A 20,084-nucleotide genomic window follows, 5' to 3' on the forward strand; every position below is an offset into this window, starting at 1 on the left:
GTACATTTGGTAGTCAATGCTTGTGAGTCCAGTCAAGTACATGTTTCAGATCATGCAGAATTTTTGCAAAAGATGGTTCACCTCTCATCACTTGTCCTCCTTCCCTCTATTCTAACCTCATGCCCCTCCCCATCCCACCTTTCTATCTCTCGCTCTCTCTCCCTTTCTCCTCCTTGCTATCTCTCACTCTCTCTCTTTCCCCCTTCTCTATGTCTATCTCTCCCCCTCTCCATAGTTCTTTACTAATTGAAGAGCTGCATCTTTAAAAAGATCTCTCTTTCTCTCTCTCCCTCTCTCTCTCTCTTCCTACCCCTCTCTATGTCTGTCTCTCCCCCTCTCCATAGTTCTGTACTAATTGAAGAGCTGCATCTTTAAAAAGATCTCTTTCTCTCTCTCCCTCTCTCTCTCTCTTCCTACCCCTCTCTGTCTGTCTATCCCCCTCTCCATAGTTCTTTACTAATTGAAGAGCTGCATCTTTAAAAAGATCTCTCTTTCTCTCTCTCCCTCTCTCTCTCTCTTCCTACCCCTCTCTATGTCTATCTCTCCCCATCTCCATAGTTCTTTACTAATCGAAGAGCTGCATCTTTAAAAAGATCTCTCTTTCTCTCTCTCCCTCTCTCTCTCTCTTCCTACCCCTCTCTATGTCTGTCTCTCCCCCTCTCCATAGTTCTGTACTAATTGAAGAGCTGCATCTTTAAAGAGATCTCTCTTTCTCTCTCTCCCTCATATTTCTCCATAGTTCTTTACTAAATGAAGAGATGCATCAATGAAGAGATGCATCTTTAAAAGATTTACAAAAGATCATTACAAACTACACAAAAATCAATTTCTATGATTATCATTGTTAGATATTATTTCATTCACATTCATTCATATATATTTGATTGATCGATACATAGATAATTAAGAGACAGCAGCACAATAGCAGGTATTGCAAAGAATCAAAATAGTACACAATTGCATTTACAAAAATTGTAAACGGATTCAGAAATTAATGTTTACCGAAAGAATTCCCAGTACAATAGACTCCTTGACGTAAAAATTGAAATAATTTGTAATATGCAATATTCTATTCAGTTCTTCCATGAACAAACAAATTCTTCTGATTTATAACTTTTTTTAAAATAGACATGTACATGTATCTCAAATATCTACTATATCAGCATTGAAAAAATAACATACCGTACTGACAAGTTTTTTGATATAAAGCATTCAAAATCTTATACTGCAATACAAGTAAAAAATAAATAAATGAATAAAAATATATCCTGGTTTCATCTTTAGTTTCAAGGATGATTTTTAGCTCTTTTGATATCTTGTATTATGCTAACCGGTATACTATATCACAATTGTAGAGCCACAGTACTTAAAACAATGTTTTTTAAATGTTTAAAATTTGTATGATTAACGTAAAAGGAAAATCAATTTTCAGACTGCTTATAAACTTTGCCTTATTAAAAAAATCCTAAAAATTGATCCATCCCACCCATTATTAGGTTTAGCTGATTCTATCCTCTAAAATAAATTAAAATTTTAAAGCTTTGTTTACATATGAAAAGGTAAACCACTTAAATATAAACAACAATCCAAATAAAAAGCCCAACTAAATGAGGAACAAACAAGAAATGCAGCAGCAAACCATTTCAAGAGTAACAAGATTGAACAAATTATGATATTTGCAACACAAGCTACAAAAATAAAAGTCTTTATTGCTCGAGGCAAAAGCCTTTTTTCTTTCCTTTAGTTTTTTTTAAAATGCAGTTGTCTTTTTTTTTATAGGTAGGTTCCCAAGACATATGTGAACAAGGCTTACCTAAAGGGGAAATAAAAAAACAAAGAATTAATCTAAAACATCATCCTCAAAAGTTTGAGTTGGAAAAGAGGATAAATTGATCACAACCTTTTGTGATGGCCATCATATTTTCATACATTATTTATACAATTACACACATGTAAATCAAATGCACAGAGTTGCAAATACATATTTATCCCAAGAAAGAAAGAGAGAAAAATTGAAATGTTAATATTTGCATATTTGTTCTTAAAATTGTACATAATGTTTAACTATAAGGTTAAATATTATAATCTACTATAGACAATAATATAGTAATTGAAAACTATATAAATTATCATATACATGAAATGTATGCTAACTTGCACATAGATGTACATCTACAGCATATAAAGGAGAGAAAATCCAAGTAAATTAATTTTGGTGTTTTAAATGCCAAAAAAGAAAAAAAATCATAACAATTCATAATAATTTACCTATTAATGACCTAAAACAGACCTTTTCTTCTAAATCATCATTCAAACAATTACCTTCAATAGTTGTTCGATCACATAAATAATGATGCACAGTATCTGGACGGAAAATGACACTGCACATTCATCATGCGAAATCTACAATGTATGAAATCATCTCACAAACTCTTTCCAATGATCGAAATATATAATTGCTTAAAATCATTCTGCAATTGCACTGCACAAAAATCTCACGCACAAACGCCTAATTGCCCACAAAAATTCAGCCATTTCAAAAATTAAATGATTTTTTTTAGCTTCAGGAATACTGTTGGTCCATGCACACATCAAATAATAAAATTGCACGATTCAAACAAAAACTGCGAAAGTCAGGTTGAAAATCTATAGAATTTTTGTTCTCATAATTTACACCTTCAAATATACAAAGATTGCAGACTATCAGTATATCAATATTTTGAAGTACAAGTACAGTCAAACCTGTTTATAAAGGCCATTCAAGGGAGATATTGAAAGTGGCCTTTCTAAACAGGTTCTACATTACACATTTGTTTTTTGATGATGGCCACTATAAACAGGTGACCTTTATAGATATGTGGTCACTATGAGACAAGTTTGACTGCTGTATACTGTATCTTCAAAAGTTCATTGTTTCCTTTGACTCTTCTTCTCAAGAAAGCCATTCATTATAAGAAAATAAAAATTTGTAACATGATTAGCCAACTATATTTCTCCTCATATAAATTGCTTTTTAAAGATGCATGTAAAGTAATATTCAAGTTTTATGCACACTTTAAAAAAAAAGGCTGTTCTTGATTACATAACATAGCCTGACAATGCCTGACATAGCAACACGTAGTGTATGCAAGTATTCATAGTATGGTAGTTCATTCATTAATAAAATGTTTATGGAATAGCTCGTCATTAGGTCCCCAGGGAGGAAATATCCATAAATTAGAATATGTTATAATAAACCAGTCTATTACAGTGTATGTCAATAAAAATGTAGTAAATATCGCTATATCTAGAAAATATTATTCTGCATAGATCTACAGTGAAAGACAAAGAAATTGCATAGGAATTAATGGATAGGTTGCGTACAATGGAAGGGCAAAAAAAAAAAATCAGCTCTAGACATCAAACTGAAACTACTGGGAAGACTGCAGGCTTCTGATAAGAGTCTTTTATCTACCACTATGTAAAAGTATTAGTCGCTTATATGTTGATATTGCCACAAGTAGAGAGGATAAGGTATGAGATAGGGTGCCTTCTAGTAGTCGGGATCAGATGTTGGTGCTCTGTAAGAGAAAGATAAAAGACATTGAAGGAATTATTTAATCAGTCATCTGGTTTAGTCAACTAAACTTGTAATGAATATAAGTACACTTACTTGTAAATCAAGTAAACTAATGTGCAAATCAAGTAAACCTACATTTACATTAAGTTGAAACTTATATACAAATAAAGTAAACTTCACTGTTAGGCATGGGTGATTGTATGAGAACCCCCTCCCCCCCCCCCCCCCAGAATATTTAAGAATAATTTGATCCCCTTGCTTTGAGCTGGCAGGTCATAAATAACATAAGGATTTTTTTTGTCCTTATGTTTAATCATTTATTGCAAACAAAAAGTTTGGATTTCAAATACACGGTAGAAATAGTTTTTACACAATGACCCAAATATTCAAAAGCTTATCGTATTTGTATTTGGTAGCTATAGTCCATGGGCCAGACCAGATATTGGTACCATCAGAGGTGGCAAAACCTTTGTACTTTTTTTTTGTTTGTTGGGCATATATACGTGTAAAAAGTTATGATAGCATTTCCGAATGTACAGCTTAGTCATATAATCAGCAGTTTCCATGGCAACACTAGACTAAAACCGGTATTATTCAAAGAAACAGTTAAAGTCATTTAAAAATTATAAAAACACTTTTGAATGCGTAAAAATGTACAGTTCAGAATACCTCACCATAAAGGAAAGCAATGAAATGCAAATTACATCACCATTTATAACGGTTGCCATGGTAACGACCCCAGAATGGCCTAAAATCAAGGATTTTGGAGTAATTTCAGTAATATATTACACAATATACTCATTCAAGACAAGTTAAAGTCCCCTTTCCAAAATAATGACACAACTATATGACTAATACATCATATAAGCCAAGAATATGCTATTTAGTACCTTCCCATTGTTACCATGGCAACATGAATTAGAGTTAACAAGATGCCCTGTATGGTACTATATGCCATATTTTGGCGATATCTTGGGATTGGAGGGCTGTTGAAAGTTCATTTTGGTGTCTATACCCAGGTTTTAAGGCCCACAGAATACGAGTTTAGAATACCTCACCATGAAGAAAAGTAATGAAATGCAAATTATATTACCATTTATAACGGTTGCCATAGCAATGACCCCAGAATTGCCTAAAATCAAGGATATTGGCGTATTTTCAGTAACATATTAGACAATTTGCTCATTCAAGACAACTTAAAGTCCCCTTTCCAAATTATTGAAAAACTATATGACTAATCTATCACATAAGCCAAGAATATGTTATATATTACATTCCCATTATTACCATGGCAACATGAATTAGAGTTTAGAGTGTACAAGATGCCCTGTACGGTACTATATGCCATATTTTGGCTATCTCTTAGGATTGGAGAGGTGTTGAAAGTTCATTTTGGTGTCTATACCCAGGTTTTCAGGCACAGGGAACACAGCTAAAGCATTATTTTGGACATTAACATAGGACATCACTGCTATTTTTCATACATTTGCATAAAATCAGAGCAAAATGACCATAAAAGTATTCTGCCACTGCATATTACAAGCTGTTTCTTAGGGTTTAGAAAGATATAACATTGTCGTGACTACATTAGATGCTAGAAAACTTCATTTGATTGTGCAATGTTGGAACCAGCACAGATTCATCACATTAATGACCATTTGTTTGTTATTGTATAAAAACTGTGAAGACCCTGGGATGTATATCTCTTGGCATATGTACACTGTGGTCACCCATTGAGAAGATGTTTCAAGATGCTGGACTGAGGGACCTATGTGTAGAGTCAGGTGTCACTGATATTGGCTCTGTAGCTGGAGTGATTGAATGCTGCAAGTACAACCGTGCAGTAAAGTTGTTGTACGAGGCATAATTTATGCGACAGGCGTGGAAAGGCTTCCTACCCTGTCTAGAAACTAACCACACTGATGACCAGGTTCACCTGGAAGAAAGCCTTAGAGTCCTTAACAGCCTATGTGAAGATGTTTCTCAAGCTGCTGGCTGTGAGATGATTGAGAACCAGTCCTTTGAGCCCATCTTCAAGCTGTTTGATGTCTACCTTGATTACCTGATACAGGAGAATGGGACCCTCTCGGCCTTCTGGATGTATGTGGACATCGTCAAGGTTATGCTAGGTCTGGTTCGGGCATCTAGAGAGGGTGTCTGCATGGGTGCTGCACCTCGCTTTCATTCGTGCAATGATTCCCTGGTGCTTAGCCGACGACAAACTGAACTAAGCACGCTTTCTTCTCTACAATAGTTATTATGTACAAATGTCCCGGCTGGCCAATTGATCACCCAGATGTGCATGAACAATTCATGCAGGGCCAGAGATTTTCTGTACAACTTGGTAGGACCTCTTTGGCAGAATCCCAGTCGACCAGAAAAGTGAAGAAACCATCAACAAGGACACACAGACCACTGGGGTGGGGGGACAAAAGGTTCAGCCTAAAACCAGGAGCTGACAGTAGGTACTACCTGAAATCTGAGTACAGAAGGTCAGAAGCTCATATTATTTTGAGGGAGTTGAGAGACATGGTCAGCAAAAACAGTTTACAGCACTTCAATCATCCGGACCTGCAACTAAGCCGGATAAGAAAAGATGAGACCGATGTTCGTTCATTTGTGGAACTAATCAAGAACAGCTGAGCCATGATGAAACAGAGTTGGTCAACTTGTCTACTGTATCCTGGCCCCACAAGATATTGCCAAAGACCTGCTGAAAAATCACAAAGTTGGAAAAGAAGCATACCGAGAAGATCGTTTGGAAAAAGAGCAACCCATGGTAAACTTTCATGACAAGATGAAAAAAGAGAGCCTGATGACCTTCCTCAACATCAATAAAAAGCAGGCTGGTTACAAAGCTAAAGGGAATCAGGTAATCGTGAAGGCAGACCCAAACCTCTTTGGGCGCATGCATGATCATCATTGCTCACAGCAGAGCGCTATCTATTAGAGAGGTTTAGCACGCCCACTCGGACCAATACCGTGGTCACTGCGCAAGACAAACAGGGCTGGAGAAAATTGTGTCACCAGCAGATCTCACTCCGAAGCGTTCAGCTTGTATCATTGATAGAATGAGCCTTGTCCATAGACTCAAAGGAGGTGACAAGTCATTTGCACATAGCAGATGCTGCACTGACGCTAGCTTTGCACGAAGGCACTGATAGTGCCAGGACTGATGTCGTGTTTGATGTCTACATGGATGAGTCCATCAAGAATGCTGAGAAATACAACAGAGGTTCCACCGCTGAAACACAGTGGAAGAACATTGCACCTTGTCACAACATTTTGCAGTGGAAAAAATTCCGAAGAAACCCTGAAAACAAAAATAAGCCTAGATTAATTTTTGGTCGATCAGTGGAAGCAGCCTGCAGAGAGGGAGAAGCTTCATAATAAGTCACTTTATGTGGCAAGTGGAGAAGCACTATGAAGAAATCATAACTCTGAAGACAACACAAGAGGAAGCTGACACACGAATGCTTCTTCATGCATGGCATGCTGCGGAGGATGGATACGGCTTCATAGTAACCACAGCCGAAGACACAGATGTGCTGGTAATCTGTGTCTGTATTATCGTGCTGTCCCATGGTGTTACATTTTCCCACTGTGCCCTCATCGTTTCCATTCCGTCGGCATACTGGTCCCTTACCACTTACAGCGTGCTCGATCATGCCAGCTAGTGTCACCGTGTTGGCCTTTCCCTCGCCGGGTCTCACCAGAGCCCCACTGGGTGGGTACCTGCTGCTTACCACCCGAACGCAACCATAAAAGAGCCATTCGCTGAACATTCGCTTGGCCTTGAAGACGTCACACACGGTATATGAAAGCTGGACACTCACCCTAGTTACCGGTCACACTTCAGTTCTCGAGTTCACGGATGTACGTCCTCATTGTTCTTCTCAACAATTAATCATAAATCTTCATAATTTTTCATAATGCCGACATGGAAGCAGGGGCGGCAGAGCGACTAACAAATTAGAGGAGGGGGGGGGGCAACAAAAAGGGCACCTACAAAGGGGCACTTTAATAAAGTAATAGGTGCACTTGTCAAAGTAAAAGGGGCAATTTTCCTATGTACAAAGGGGCACTTCTGGGGTACTTCGAAACTGGGGAGGGGGCTGTGCACACCAGCCCCCCCCCCCCCCCACTGGAGCGGCGCCTCTACATGGAGGGAAAGCAGGGGGGAGGGGTCAAGCTATAGGAAGCTCGATCTGCAGGAAACAACAGAGGTAGCATTTTTTATACAGTAAAATATGGAGTCACTGTGTCTGGCACGGTTTCTGAACGGGCACAATGTAAAACATGGCAACAGCTAGGCCGGTATAGAGACGTTACGAGGACGCTGGAATGGTAAGATGACGTTATTAGGTCGTTAAGAGAGCGGTTGACCCTTAATGATCGGTAGGGGCCCGGTATGAGGCGGTGGGTCAACGATGAGCGAACGGTGAGAGCCCGTAGAAAACCCGTAACGATCGTCACGTCACCGTTCTCACTGCCCCACGAACGGCCTCGTACCAGCCCATCACCGTCCTTATACCGTCCTCTTATAGTCCTCATACCGGGTTCTCACTGTGTGCCTCCGCTTGTGCCCACACGGCGCAAGTTTTGGGCATGCCCACAACTTTTGCCGGGTCTTGGCTGGTCTCTTTGGCCCCTTAAGTGACTCTCACACTCTGCCGTGTAGGCCTACCGTGTGCCACCGTGCGCGAAAATGTCTGCGGACGGTGGAGAACGGCGAGGGCAGACGGTGGTTCGTTATCAAAGCGGGCAACACGTTAATAGGGCGTTGGCGCTTATTTACACCGGGTGGGACCCGGCGAAAGTTTTGGGCATGTTCAAAACTATGGCCGGGTGGCACCGGCCGCAAGGACGGTGTTGAACGGTATGAGGACGGTATGAATACGTTATGAAAACGGTCACACTGTATGAACACGTTCACAACACGCTCATAACCCGTTACAGAACGGTGATGAACGGGCAAAAAAATCGGGGTATTTATGGCAGTCGTGTCATGACGTCAGCAGTCCGGGGACTCGCTCACAGGACGCTCCGAGCGGTGAGGGGACGCTAAGTGACTGGTAGGTGGCTGCTACAAACCCGGTGCACACGTTCGAGACCCGGTATGGGCCCGGTATGGAAACGGCCAAAATTTTCAACAAAAGTCAATCTGGGCGGTGAAGACGGTAGAAGCACGTTCAACACCCGGTATGCGCCCGGTGAGAACGGTCAGAAGATGGCAACGAAACGGTGAAAAGATTAATTTTATGAATTTTTTTTTATTGCGGCCGGGGACAAGTTCGCTCAAAACCCAACGTTCTGGACTCTGTTGTTTTTTAATAGCCCGGCAGGTGGACGGTAGGCCTACAAGGCAGAGTGTGAGAGCTCCATAACAGGCCCTTACCGTGCGGGTACATTTATGTTAGCAAACTTGCAAGCTTTTTGGGTGAAGATGTCTGCCAAGCTCTAACGCCTGCCTTTACTGGCTGCGACATGCACATGAAATGCACTAACATGTGCAAATTAAAGACCTTCACAAACCAGCAGGAAGATGATGAAGATAAAGAAGTGGCAAAAGTCAAGGTAGACGATTCAGACACAGACTCATGATAAATTAAAGTGAGATGAATATATTTTGTTCCAAGAGAAATGTAGGAAACAAATTTTGAATAGTAAGATGACGGCGTTCCCTTATTAACGTGTTGACTGCAGGAGTAACTTTAGGAAAGTTTGTCGAAGTGAGGATGAAAATACATGTAGTTGATGTTGCTTTCTTCTCTCTTGTCAACTCAGGATGAAAACAAAGAGAGTTGTTGCAGACAAAAGAAGAGTCGGTAACTGGTGATTGTGTGTGATCTATTTACCACAAGTCACCAGTATCTAATTGACAAATAAGCTGCCTTTATCAAAGTCATGGTGACAACTTAAGGTAGGCTTAAAATTCCAGATCACATGGAAAGGACACTTGAAGGTTAAACTCGAAGATGTACTAGATATATTTTATCAGTTACATCATTTTGAACAATCAATGTAAAGTTTCAAAGGCATATACATGTTTTTTTTTCTGGCGTTGAAAATGTGAATTAATTTGTGTCCAAATGGACTACTTAAATTCAATCACACCTTTCTTTCATAGAGAGTAAACAAAAAATAGGAAAGAGAGGGTGTGACAAAACAGTTTCTGAGACTTCGCAAACCGCCTGTAATATTTCTGCCCAAAGAAGGCGTTTTGATAAACAGACACAAATTTTCTGGCATTCATATTTACCTTTGACTCATTTATTCTCATTTTGCTCGTAGTATTCTTCGGGATAGTTTTGATACAATAGCAAGCAAATGGTCATCATTGTGATGAATCTGTGCTGGTTCCAGCATTGCATACAATCAAATGAAGTTTTCTAGCATCTAATGTAGTCATGACAATGTTATATCTTTCTAAACCCTAAGAAACAGCTTGTAATATGCAGTGGCAGAATACTTTTATGGTCATTTTGTTCTGATTTTTTGCAAATGTATGATGTCCTATGTTAATTTCCAAAATAAAGCTTTAGCTGTGTTCCCTGTGCCTGAAAACCCGGGTATACATGGCCCTGGGAAGCGGGGGTGCTGGGGGTGCTGCAGCACCCCCGGAATTTTTCCAGGTGGGGCCTAGCACCCCCTGCAAATTTTTGTGGTATGATATATTCAATGTTATTCAAAAATTATAACGTTTCTTTCACAAAATCCTATAAAATGTATCACCCGAAGAGATTTTTTTTCTTTTTTAATAATAAAAATAAAAAAAATAAAAAATTGCTAATTGGTGACCCAAAATGACAGACCTTACCCCCCCCCACCCCTTTCTAATACCGATGGACCAAATTTTCTAATTTTGGGACACAAAAAAAAAAAAAAATGTCCTCTTATACCCCCCCCCCCCCCCCCCCCCCCCCCCCCCCCCTCCCCCACTTATTCAGCGGCTGGCTGAGTCGTTGTGAAAATAATTTCTCAGCGGCCCCGGTGAAAAAATTGTTCCCAGGCCCCTGTGGGTATAGACACCAAAATGAACTTTCAACACCTCTCCAATCCTAAGATATAGCCAAAATATGGCATATAGTACCATACAGGGCATCTTGTACACTCTAAACTCTAATTCATGTTGCCATGGTAATAATGGGAATGTTCTATATAACATATTCTTGGCTTATGTGATAGATTAGTCATATAGTTTTTCAATAATTTGGAAAGGGGACTTTAAGTTGTCTTGAATGAGCAAATTGTCTAATATGTTACTGAAAATACGCCAATATCCTTGATTTTAGGCAATTCTGGGGTCGTTGCTATGGCAACCGTTATAAATGGTAATATAATTTGCATTTCATTACTTTTCTTCCCGGTGAGGTATTCTAAACTCGTATTCTGTGGGCCTTAAAACCTGGGTATAGACACCAAAATTAACTTTCAACAGCCCTCCAATCCCAAGATACCGCCAAAATATGGCATATAGTACCATACAGGGCATCTTGTTAACTCTAATTCATGTTGCCATGGTAACAATGGGAAGGTACTAAATAGCATATTCTTGGCTTATATGATGTATTAGTCATATAGTTGTGTCATTATTTTGGAAAGGGGACTTTAGCTTGTCTTGAAAGGGCATATTGTTTAATATGTTACTGAAAATACGCAAAAATCCTTGATTTTAGGCCATTCTGGGGTCGTTACTATGGCAACCGTTATAAATGGTAATGTAAATTGCATTTCATTACTTTTCTTTATGGTGAGGTATTCTAAACTTTTATTCTGTGGGCCTGATAACCTGGGTATAGACACCAAAATAAACTTTCAACAGCTCTCCAATGCTAAAATATAGCCAAAATATGGCATATAGTACCATACAGGGCATCTTGTTAACTCTAATTCATGTTGCCATGGTAACAATGGGAATGTACTATATAGCATATTCTTGGCTTATATGATGTATTAGTCATATAGTTGTGTCAATATTTTGGAAAGGGGACTTTAACTTGTCTTGAATGAGTATATTGTGTAATATATTACTGAAATTACTCAAAAATCCTTGATTTTAGGCCATTCTGGGGTCGTTACCATGGCAACCGTTATAAATGGTGATGTAAATTGCATTTCATTGCTCTCCTTTATGGTGAGGTATTCTAACCTGTACATTTTTACGCATTCAAAAGTGTTTTTATAACTTTTAAATGACTTTAACTGTTTCTTTGAATAATACCGGTTTTAGTCTAGTGTTGCCATGGAAACTGCTGATTATATGACTAAGCTGTACATTCGGAAATGCTATCATATCAAAATATTATGTATAGATATAGGGCATTTCAAAATGCATAAGTAGATCTTGCCACCTTGAGTGGTACCAATAACCCAAATTTCTGGTCTTGGCCCATGGACTACTACTAGAAATGGCAGGATACAGTGAATTATATAATCTGAAATGGCTGCAGATTGACTGTCAGCCTGGCCTTCCATACAATTAATGAACTAGTTGCTTTAAGTTTATATCTAATAATGTAAATTAAAATCTGCATTTTTGTGTCATTAATTTGGCTTTTTACCTTAGTGGAATGAAATCACTATTGGAAAGTGATCAAATTCCACTTTAGCAAAAAAAATAAATAAATAAAAAAAATTATTTGAAATGTACAAGAAGGATAATCACCTGTACACCGAACTGACACTGGTGGCAGCAGGGGTAATTCTTCGTCTTGATGGATGTGACGTTTGTGAACTCCCCCTGCTTCTTAGCGTTGACTGGGACCCTCTCGATCGGCTGCTGTATGCTGACTCGTGACCTCCCCCGCTCCCTGGTCGGCTCCCGGGCGGGGTGTAGCTGTGGGCTGAGTAGCTGTGGGCTGATTGACCGCTGGCAGGACGACTGATGCTTTCCGATGAGGGGGGTTGTACTGTGAAGGGTCGCGAGCTTGGTGGTGCATTGTTGTTGACGTTGGGGAGCCTGCTGTCGTTAGAGTGGAAACTGGTGTGAGGGCGGGGAGGGAGTTGTTCCGCGCTTCGCTGTTGGCCCGGGGCTCGCCAGTTCCGCTTTGATCCTTGTGTGAAAGGGAAGTTCTGCTTGTAGTCGGGGTCATTTGGGGCAAGATACCTATAAAATGAAGGAGATTTCAAAAGATCAGTCATTATTTTCAAAAGATCAGTCATTATTTTTAAAATCATTACACCGCAAAGAATTTTTCTACGAAAAGTAATAAATGTAATATACAGGAGCAAATTCAGACATGCATGGCAGATACAAGCACTATAAAAGAAGCTAAACCTACATGTATAATATCTCAAATATTATTGTTTAAAAACTAGACTAGGAGGCTCTTTTAAGCCGTTTGCTTTATTTCCACTATAGAATAACAAAAGGGTGTATTTGAGAAAATGACATTCCTGACCCCACCTCCCACCCCTAAAAAAGAGAGGGAAAGTACTAGGCCTAGAAAGTACCTAAAGGAAAAAAGAGAGACAGGAAAATTATATGAATTATAATTATATAAGCCAAATTATACAATGTGAAATGAAAAGTAACAAAATATTAAGACCATATACTGTATAGCTGACAAAAGCAAAAGCATCTTATAGAAAACCATTTTAACCCCAAATAACTTCAATTCAGTACACAGCAAAAGACATACAATATGTATATCACTCCAGTATTTTATGATATTACAGTGCATGGGCATGAACAAGCAAGAGTACTATATCATCACTTATTCACTCCATTTATTAATGGGATTAAATAAGAACCAGAATAAATATCCCTCTATAACCAACACCAGTCAAATTAAAATTTAAAAAATTGTATCAAATCATCCATTATACATAGCATTTGCCGAAAGCCAGAAGGGTGTTAACTAGCATCACTTTGAATAGAACACTTTTTGGCTCTGAACAGATATCAGAGCTAGGTCTGCTACTTCAGAGTATAAAATAGGTTGTAATGCTCACTCCAATGCAAAAACATGTACATGAACGAGGAAGAAAATTTGTACAAGTACAATAGCCATTCCATTACACCAGTAATAAAAAGAACCAGAAAAATAGAGAAATCAACTTTCAGTAAATGAAATAAAATGATAAAACAACAAATATCTCTCAACAAATGGCTCACTCTCATAATCCTTGTAAAGTGTGCTAAAAGCAATTGATGAGGAAAATTTGTATATTCGTCAAAAGAGGATAACAATGACATTCTGATAAAGTTCATATGCTAGCAAGATTTTCTTTGTACATTTAGTATAAGAACACTTTTTTTTGCATTTATCTAAAAAAAATCCATACTGTACATAACGCAATTTCCTTTACCATATTCAAAATGATCAGTTCCTGCAGGCATTGTATTTTATTTCTTATATTGTTTTTGGCATCAGAATGCCATTAAAAGACTCATTATTCAACTATTATCATGACTGTTAGGAAAATCATAACATACATGTACATGTACTTTTGCAAATCCATTTCTGCCTCACTTGAATTATATAGTTTACCCTTAATTTGCTGCATGTAGTAATTTTAGCAGGATATAATTGTGTACTCTGTATTTAATTAGTTTTGCACTTCTCCAGTATTGCCCATAAAGTAGCCAATGTTTATTATCTGTTTCATAAAATATTGTACATCATTGTTGTCAATATCAGTACAGAAAATTAAAATGTAATGATTAAAGTAACTAAACATAGTTTAAAAGAAAAACAATAATACTTACCATGGCTCTTGGAACCTGTGAGTGTATTTCTCTTCTTGTGCTTTTCTGAATACTTTGAGCTGTAAAACAGAAATGACCAAAAATAAAAATGAAAATTACAAAAATATGTTATCTAAATGCAATAGTAAAAATGAATATAAATATGGTCATTACACAATTTCAGTGCATATGAACATTAATCTATTTTAAACATATATTGCTTGAAAAACAACAGGAAATTATTCAGGCATAAAGACTATTATAGGAATGTCTCAAAATACAAATTTGCATCTTCTTTGTTTGTTTCTTTGTATGTTTTGGGGTGTTTTTTTTTTGTTTTGTTTTTTTTTTTTGGGGGGGGGGGGGCATTTGTAAATACACTTGATAGAAATATGCCAAACCTAAACCTGTCAAGCAGAGAATGTGGAGGCTTTGTTCCGTGTGGAATATAGATTGCATCTCACTTCTCAGCTTCAAATAATCAATCACTTAGACAGTTTCCATTCATTCCTTGTTTGAGTAAGGTCATAGTATGAATAGCATAAAGAATAAAAAGGCACTGGTTGAATGGAGCCTTTCTTCTGAAAATTTCTTGGGACAAACTTCAGTTCAGAAAAACAATTTTATTTTGGAAGTCCGACTGTTCAACAAACTGCTCATCAGTCATTTTCCGACAAATCAAAAGAAATGGTGCAATGCTGATATTGATCACAACCACTTCTTTCAATTTAAAAGTCAAGTTCCTTTAATTTAAACTGGATGATCTGATCATGATATCACAAATAATTGTCCTCTGCTAAATCTAAGATCAATATTTTCAAAGTCAACGTCTTAGGGCAAAGATGCAGTGGCCATGCAGGCGTCCAACACAATAAGGCATAAATCTCGTGAGAGAAAAGAGATCGGGCACAATCACAAAAGGTTAAAGAAAAGATTTATGATGCAATGCTTGTTGTTCGTTTCAAGAGAGGAATTGATTAAAAGATTGATTGAAAGACTTTATTGGTTTACTTTGCCATGAAAGCCTATCACTAGTCTCTCTGTAGTAAATGAAGATAATGATGATGATGATGAAGATATGTACATGTACTTAGTTTAAGTTTGAAGGAGCCCCCCCCCCCCACCAACAAAAAACGAACTACAATAGAATATATAATATATAGTGTATATAATATAATGATAAAAATAATTGAAATACAAATCCTTGAGAGTTAAATTCTTAGCTAAGACAAATACATGTAGGTTTCAATTTTATTTTTTCAGATAATTGAAACAGGATAGTCTGAAGAAATAAAATTGAAACCTGTCATAGTGAAGTAGTGAACTCTCAAGGTTTTTTTTTTCAATTGTTTTTATCATCATTTGTACATAACTGTGACGGAGGATTATCCAAATTGATTAAAAAATATCTAAATGAATTTCCACCATACATGTCTGCTAACACGGCATATACGGCATATACATTATGTACTGTATTTATAAACCTTCTGTACATCAAGCAATTTTAGGCAGGTTGATCTGCGCTCATGAAAAGATGATTATAAATGGCCATGCATGCTCATTCACCAGTCGACCAACAAAAGGTTAATGGAATTTCAATTTTTCATGAGATGAATATTTGATCAACTCTTTTGAAGGGCAGCATCACCAAGGGAACTGTGGCGATGAAAAGAGCTCCTAATTGAAAGTTGGAATCAATTCAATGTACTTGCATGACACAGCATGCAGCAAATGGATGCCTGTATGCTAAAAAAATACTATTTTACACTTGCCACAATCAATAAACTGCCATTACTGGTACTTAAAAGTTTGGTTGATTATCGATTTCATTTCATTTACAATGTATATCTTTGTTTTAAATACACTTTCAAGAAATAGGTTGGGTATTCATTTTTTGACTTCAAGTGGATAATGACTTACCACAATATTTGAATAGCAATAAATTAATTAATTAATCAATTTGTAAAATGATATCATAATGAATATACAATAAATCAAATAAATGAATAAATAAAACTGTTGGATGTTATCATTCTGTTGTGTTTAATTGATTCCCTTATTAATTTGTATTGTTATTGTTTATTTTGTGTGTGTGTGGAAAGGGGGGGGGGGGAGGGGTGGCAGGGATCGGCACTATTTTTGTTTTAAATATGTCCCCCCCCCCCTCCATGATTTGAGTAATAAGATCTAGATCAGAAGGCTTTATAAGATCAAGATTTCAAAACATACATGTAACATACTGTAAGAGCAAAATTAGTTTACCCAAGTGCTCCAGTAAAATAACCATGTGCCCTTTACAAAAAGTGCCCACTTAATGAGTAAAGGAGTATACACGTACATGACAGATGAAATCAAATGCATTTGAGATGATATCAATAATCTTACCTGTATTTGATTTCCTGATAAGGTATTCTTGGTATCATGATAAGGAGGGATGAACCAGCCGACCTCCCCGACCCACTGTGACCTCCTCCGGGGAGGGGGTGCGCCAGGTGCCCCCCTCCAGATGTACTGAAGGTCGCTGGTACCTTCCTGGGACATCGTCCCAATCCCCACCATCCGGTCATCTGTGACAACGTTGACTTTGTAGTCTCTTATCCCGCTTGGTCCTGATGAGATAGAAGAGAAAGGCAAGGTGTCATATTGTATCAATTCTGTCCTTTTTTCTTTAATAGAAAGGGGTCCATTTAAAAAAAAAATACATGGACCTACATGAACATCTACCATACTCCTAGATCTGTAGAGTGAGTACTGTAGGCCTACATATAAATTCAAGTATTTCCAGAAGAAATTATAGTCATAGACATTATAGCCATCAACACATTTATTTCATCATGTAAAAATGTACATGATGGATTTGGGGGGGGGGGGGGGTGTCTCCAGACAATCAAAGAAAACAAAACTGTAACCTTTGTTGTCAGATTTCACTGAGAATAGACCTAGAATAGATTCTACAGTATGCATTGATCAGCTAGTATGCCCCGATGTTGTGTGTCCGGACAGTTGATTTAACATTTAAAGAAGTTAAAAGTATATGTTTCACAAATCTTCCAAGACTTACTTGTACTTGTAGTTGTACTTGTACATGTAGTTGTACATGTGTATGTTGGAAAATATTATAAAGGACAAATAGTCATTATGGTTAGTGCAAAATGATAGAATTTTCCCGCTAAATCCAAAGGCAAAAGAGAAGTCTTTATGTTTGTTAAGTGTGTGTATGCCCCCCTCCCCCGCCCCAACTATCATGTATACTACATTCTGTAAATATTCACCACTAGACTATACAATTGTCAACATGTCTTCCCGGTGGGGTCACTCAATGTGACTTCCGGACCGCATGACCGTTACCAAAATCGCGGAAAGAGGGGTCAATTTCAAGCAATGTCCGCGGACAAAATATTCCTCGAAATAAAGAAAATAGGGGTGCACAGGTGTCCTCGAAATTGATAAATAGGGGTCAGGAAAAAGGAAAAGAGAAAACCGGAAAGGGAAAAGAGAAAACCAGGAAGAAAAATTCTCGGAGCCGAGTCTTGTCCTTGAAATATGGTAAAATAGGGGTACATTTGCGAAAGTGTCCTTACAATCTTATAAATAGGGGTATTCCAAAGTACGATTTTGTCCTTGTTTTGACGTAAAAAAGGGGGTAAAATTTCACAAAATGTCCTTGAAATTGACCGCAAAAGGGGGTTATATGCATTTGTGGCAACGCGGTCATGCGGTCCGGAAGTCACATTGAGTGACCCCACCGGGCATGTCTTGTGAAAGATTTATGACAAATTGAATACAAATTGTTTGATTTACAATTACATAGACTACATGTAATTATTAATGACCATTTGGGACCAATCTGTGTAGGTATAGATCATCACATAATTAAAAAGAAAACAGAATATTCTACATCAAAGAAAACAGAATAAATATTCTACATCAAAGAAGACTCGACCCCAATAATGTTCATCCGTTCATCACAACACCATTCCTTCTCCTTTAAACCAATTAATCTAGTTGGTATTGTAATCTACCTCTAAACAATTTGGACTCAAGTTTAACTTCAAACTAGGGTCCAGTCAGAGTCCAAGTTGAGTCTATAATCTATAGAATATTGCAACTGTGTAGATTATATTCCGATTGCTAAATAGTCTAATCATTAAATAGCAATATTAATGACAATAATGAGTCAATTTAATTTTAAACAACTGCGATTGTGATGACAGGTTGTTGACCTTGATATTATTAATTAATCATCAGTTTCAAATTCAACTTTTCAAGATATATTTTCATGAACAAGGGTCAAGATCTACTAGAGTCTAACTTAGATCTAATTAGTGAGTAACAAAATCACAATGACGATCTAATGGTTTGCCATCCATCGGCCATCCTAATTTTGCATCTCCCCCTTAGAGTTAAAACCTTAAAATGTTTTAATAATTTTGATAACTTAAAATTTACCTGTGAACAAAATCTGTCCCTTCCCCATCGGGTGTGTTCCACTCTGGGTCATCCATGTTGCATCGGTGTAGGGACGGCTGGCCATCGACTCGGCGACCGCCGATGTTCGCCGGGAATCCGTTGCAGCAGCCATTTCGAAATATTGTCCAAATTGTCCAGAAATTAGTACCAATTTCCTTTTTTCCCTTTCGCTATATAATGATGAAGTACTGTAGATTATCAACACTTTCACACTTTTCTAGAAGAAATGAGCTAGTTTCATCGCGAGAGACTTTTTTTTCCATGTGGTTCAATTACCAAGCCCAAGTCCTGCCGGGTGTATTATCGCGGGCCCCGTTATTGATTTTCGAGAGAAAAGCTGAAGAAAAACCCAAGCAAAACAACGTGTTGCGCTGAATGGGCGGGCGCTTGTCAGTTGCTATGTTACGTCACGCTACACAGAGCGGAACAGCTGTGTCTAGTCTGTCATATACAGGCTCAATTTTATCTTTGGACACTCAAGCTGCAAAACAATATGAGTAAAAAATCATTTCAACATCAGTCCCGAATATATGAATATCATTAAATGGAATTGATTTATTTTTCAATGATTTTTTTTTTTGACGTGATCAATCAAGTTATTTGTCGAATTGTAAAACTGCAATTTATGAACTTGTATGTGAGGTCTTCGATAAAGAATATAACAATACCACTGTCCCATGAAAACTTTATGTGGCCGGGGAAATGAGAAAGGGAGATCGGGAGTGAATTATGAGGGGTAAAAGACGTCAATACATTGGACTCGGTGAATGGATGAGATTAAGATGTAATATAATAGAATAATAGGAATAAGAACCAGAATAAATGTATAGATATGATAATAAAAGGTTGATCACAGAAATAGAAAGCATGTACTTAAGCCAAGGTGTAACAACAACTAAAAAAAAAGCTAAATAAATGATATTCGGGACTTTGATACTTGGTATGAAAGGGTTATGATGATCAAGGCGATTTGTCTCCTGCATTCAAACTTTGATAAACTCAACAAAATGTTTCAAATTAATATAATGTGATATTCAATTTGGCACAAAGTATTCTAGCGTGGTTACACTAAGCAGAGTGACAGAGAAGCTTATACAATTATAAACTGTATATTCTGCAAAGTTGGTGGGGGCAGGAGGGATTTAATATTCAAGATGAAACTCATTTAGTGTGTTGTATGAAACTATTCAATTCAAAGCCCATGATAATTTGGACTAGAACCCATGAAAAATATGTTGTATATCGAAATCAAATCTTATCTAATGACTTCTAACTTTTCATTTTGAAGCCTCGATCACAGCACTACTTTTAGCAACTTGCGCCCTCTATTAACAAACACTATCTAATCGGTGAGCGCGATGG

The 20,084-nt window shown here is 37.6% G+C and overlaps 1 protein-coding gene across 1 annotated transcript; it reads right to left on the minus strand.

The window, feature by feature from the left end:
* Positions 1-826: 826 nt before the first annotated feature.
* Positions 827-19,016, minus strand: LOC592577. The gene is made up of 5 exons (XM_792091.5): positions 18,702-19,016; positions 16,638-16,861; positions 14,274-14,332; positions 12,228-12,668; positions 827-3,560 (listed from the first exon to the last, which is right to left on the minus strand). The coding sequence occupies exons 1-5, from the start codon at positions 18,832-18,834 to the stop codon at positions 3,533-3,535; spliced, it is 885 nt and encodes a 294-aa protein (XP_797184.1). The 5' UTR covers positions 18,835-19,016; the 3' UTR covers positions 827-3,532.
* Between the last annotated feature and the right edge of the window lie 1,068 nt (positions 19,017-20,084).

The sequence above is a fragment of the Strongylocentrotus purpuratus genome, unplaced genomic scaffold, assembly GCF_000002235.5.
Source record: "Strongylocentrotus purpuratus isolate Spur 01 unplaced genomic scaffold, Spur_5.0 spur5_scaffold_10, whole genome shotgun sequence".
NCBI classification, from domain to species: Eukaryota; Metazoa; Echinodermata; class Echinoidea; order Camarodonta; family Strongylocentrotidae; genus Strongylocentrotus; species Strongylocentrotus purpuratus.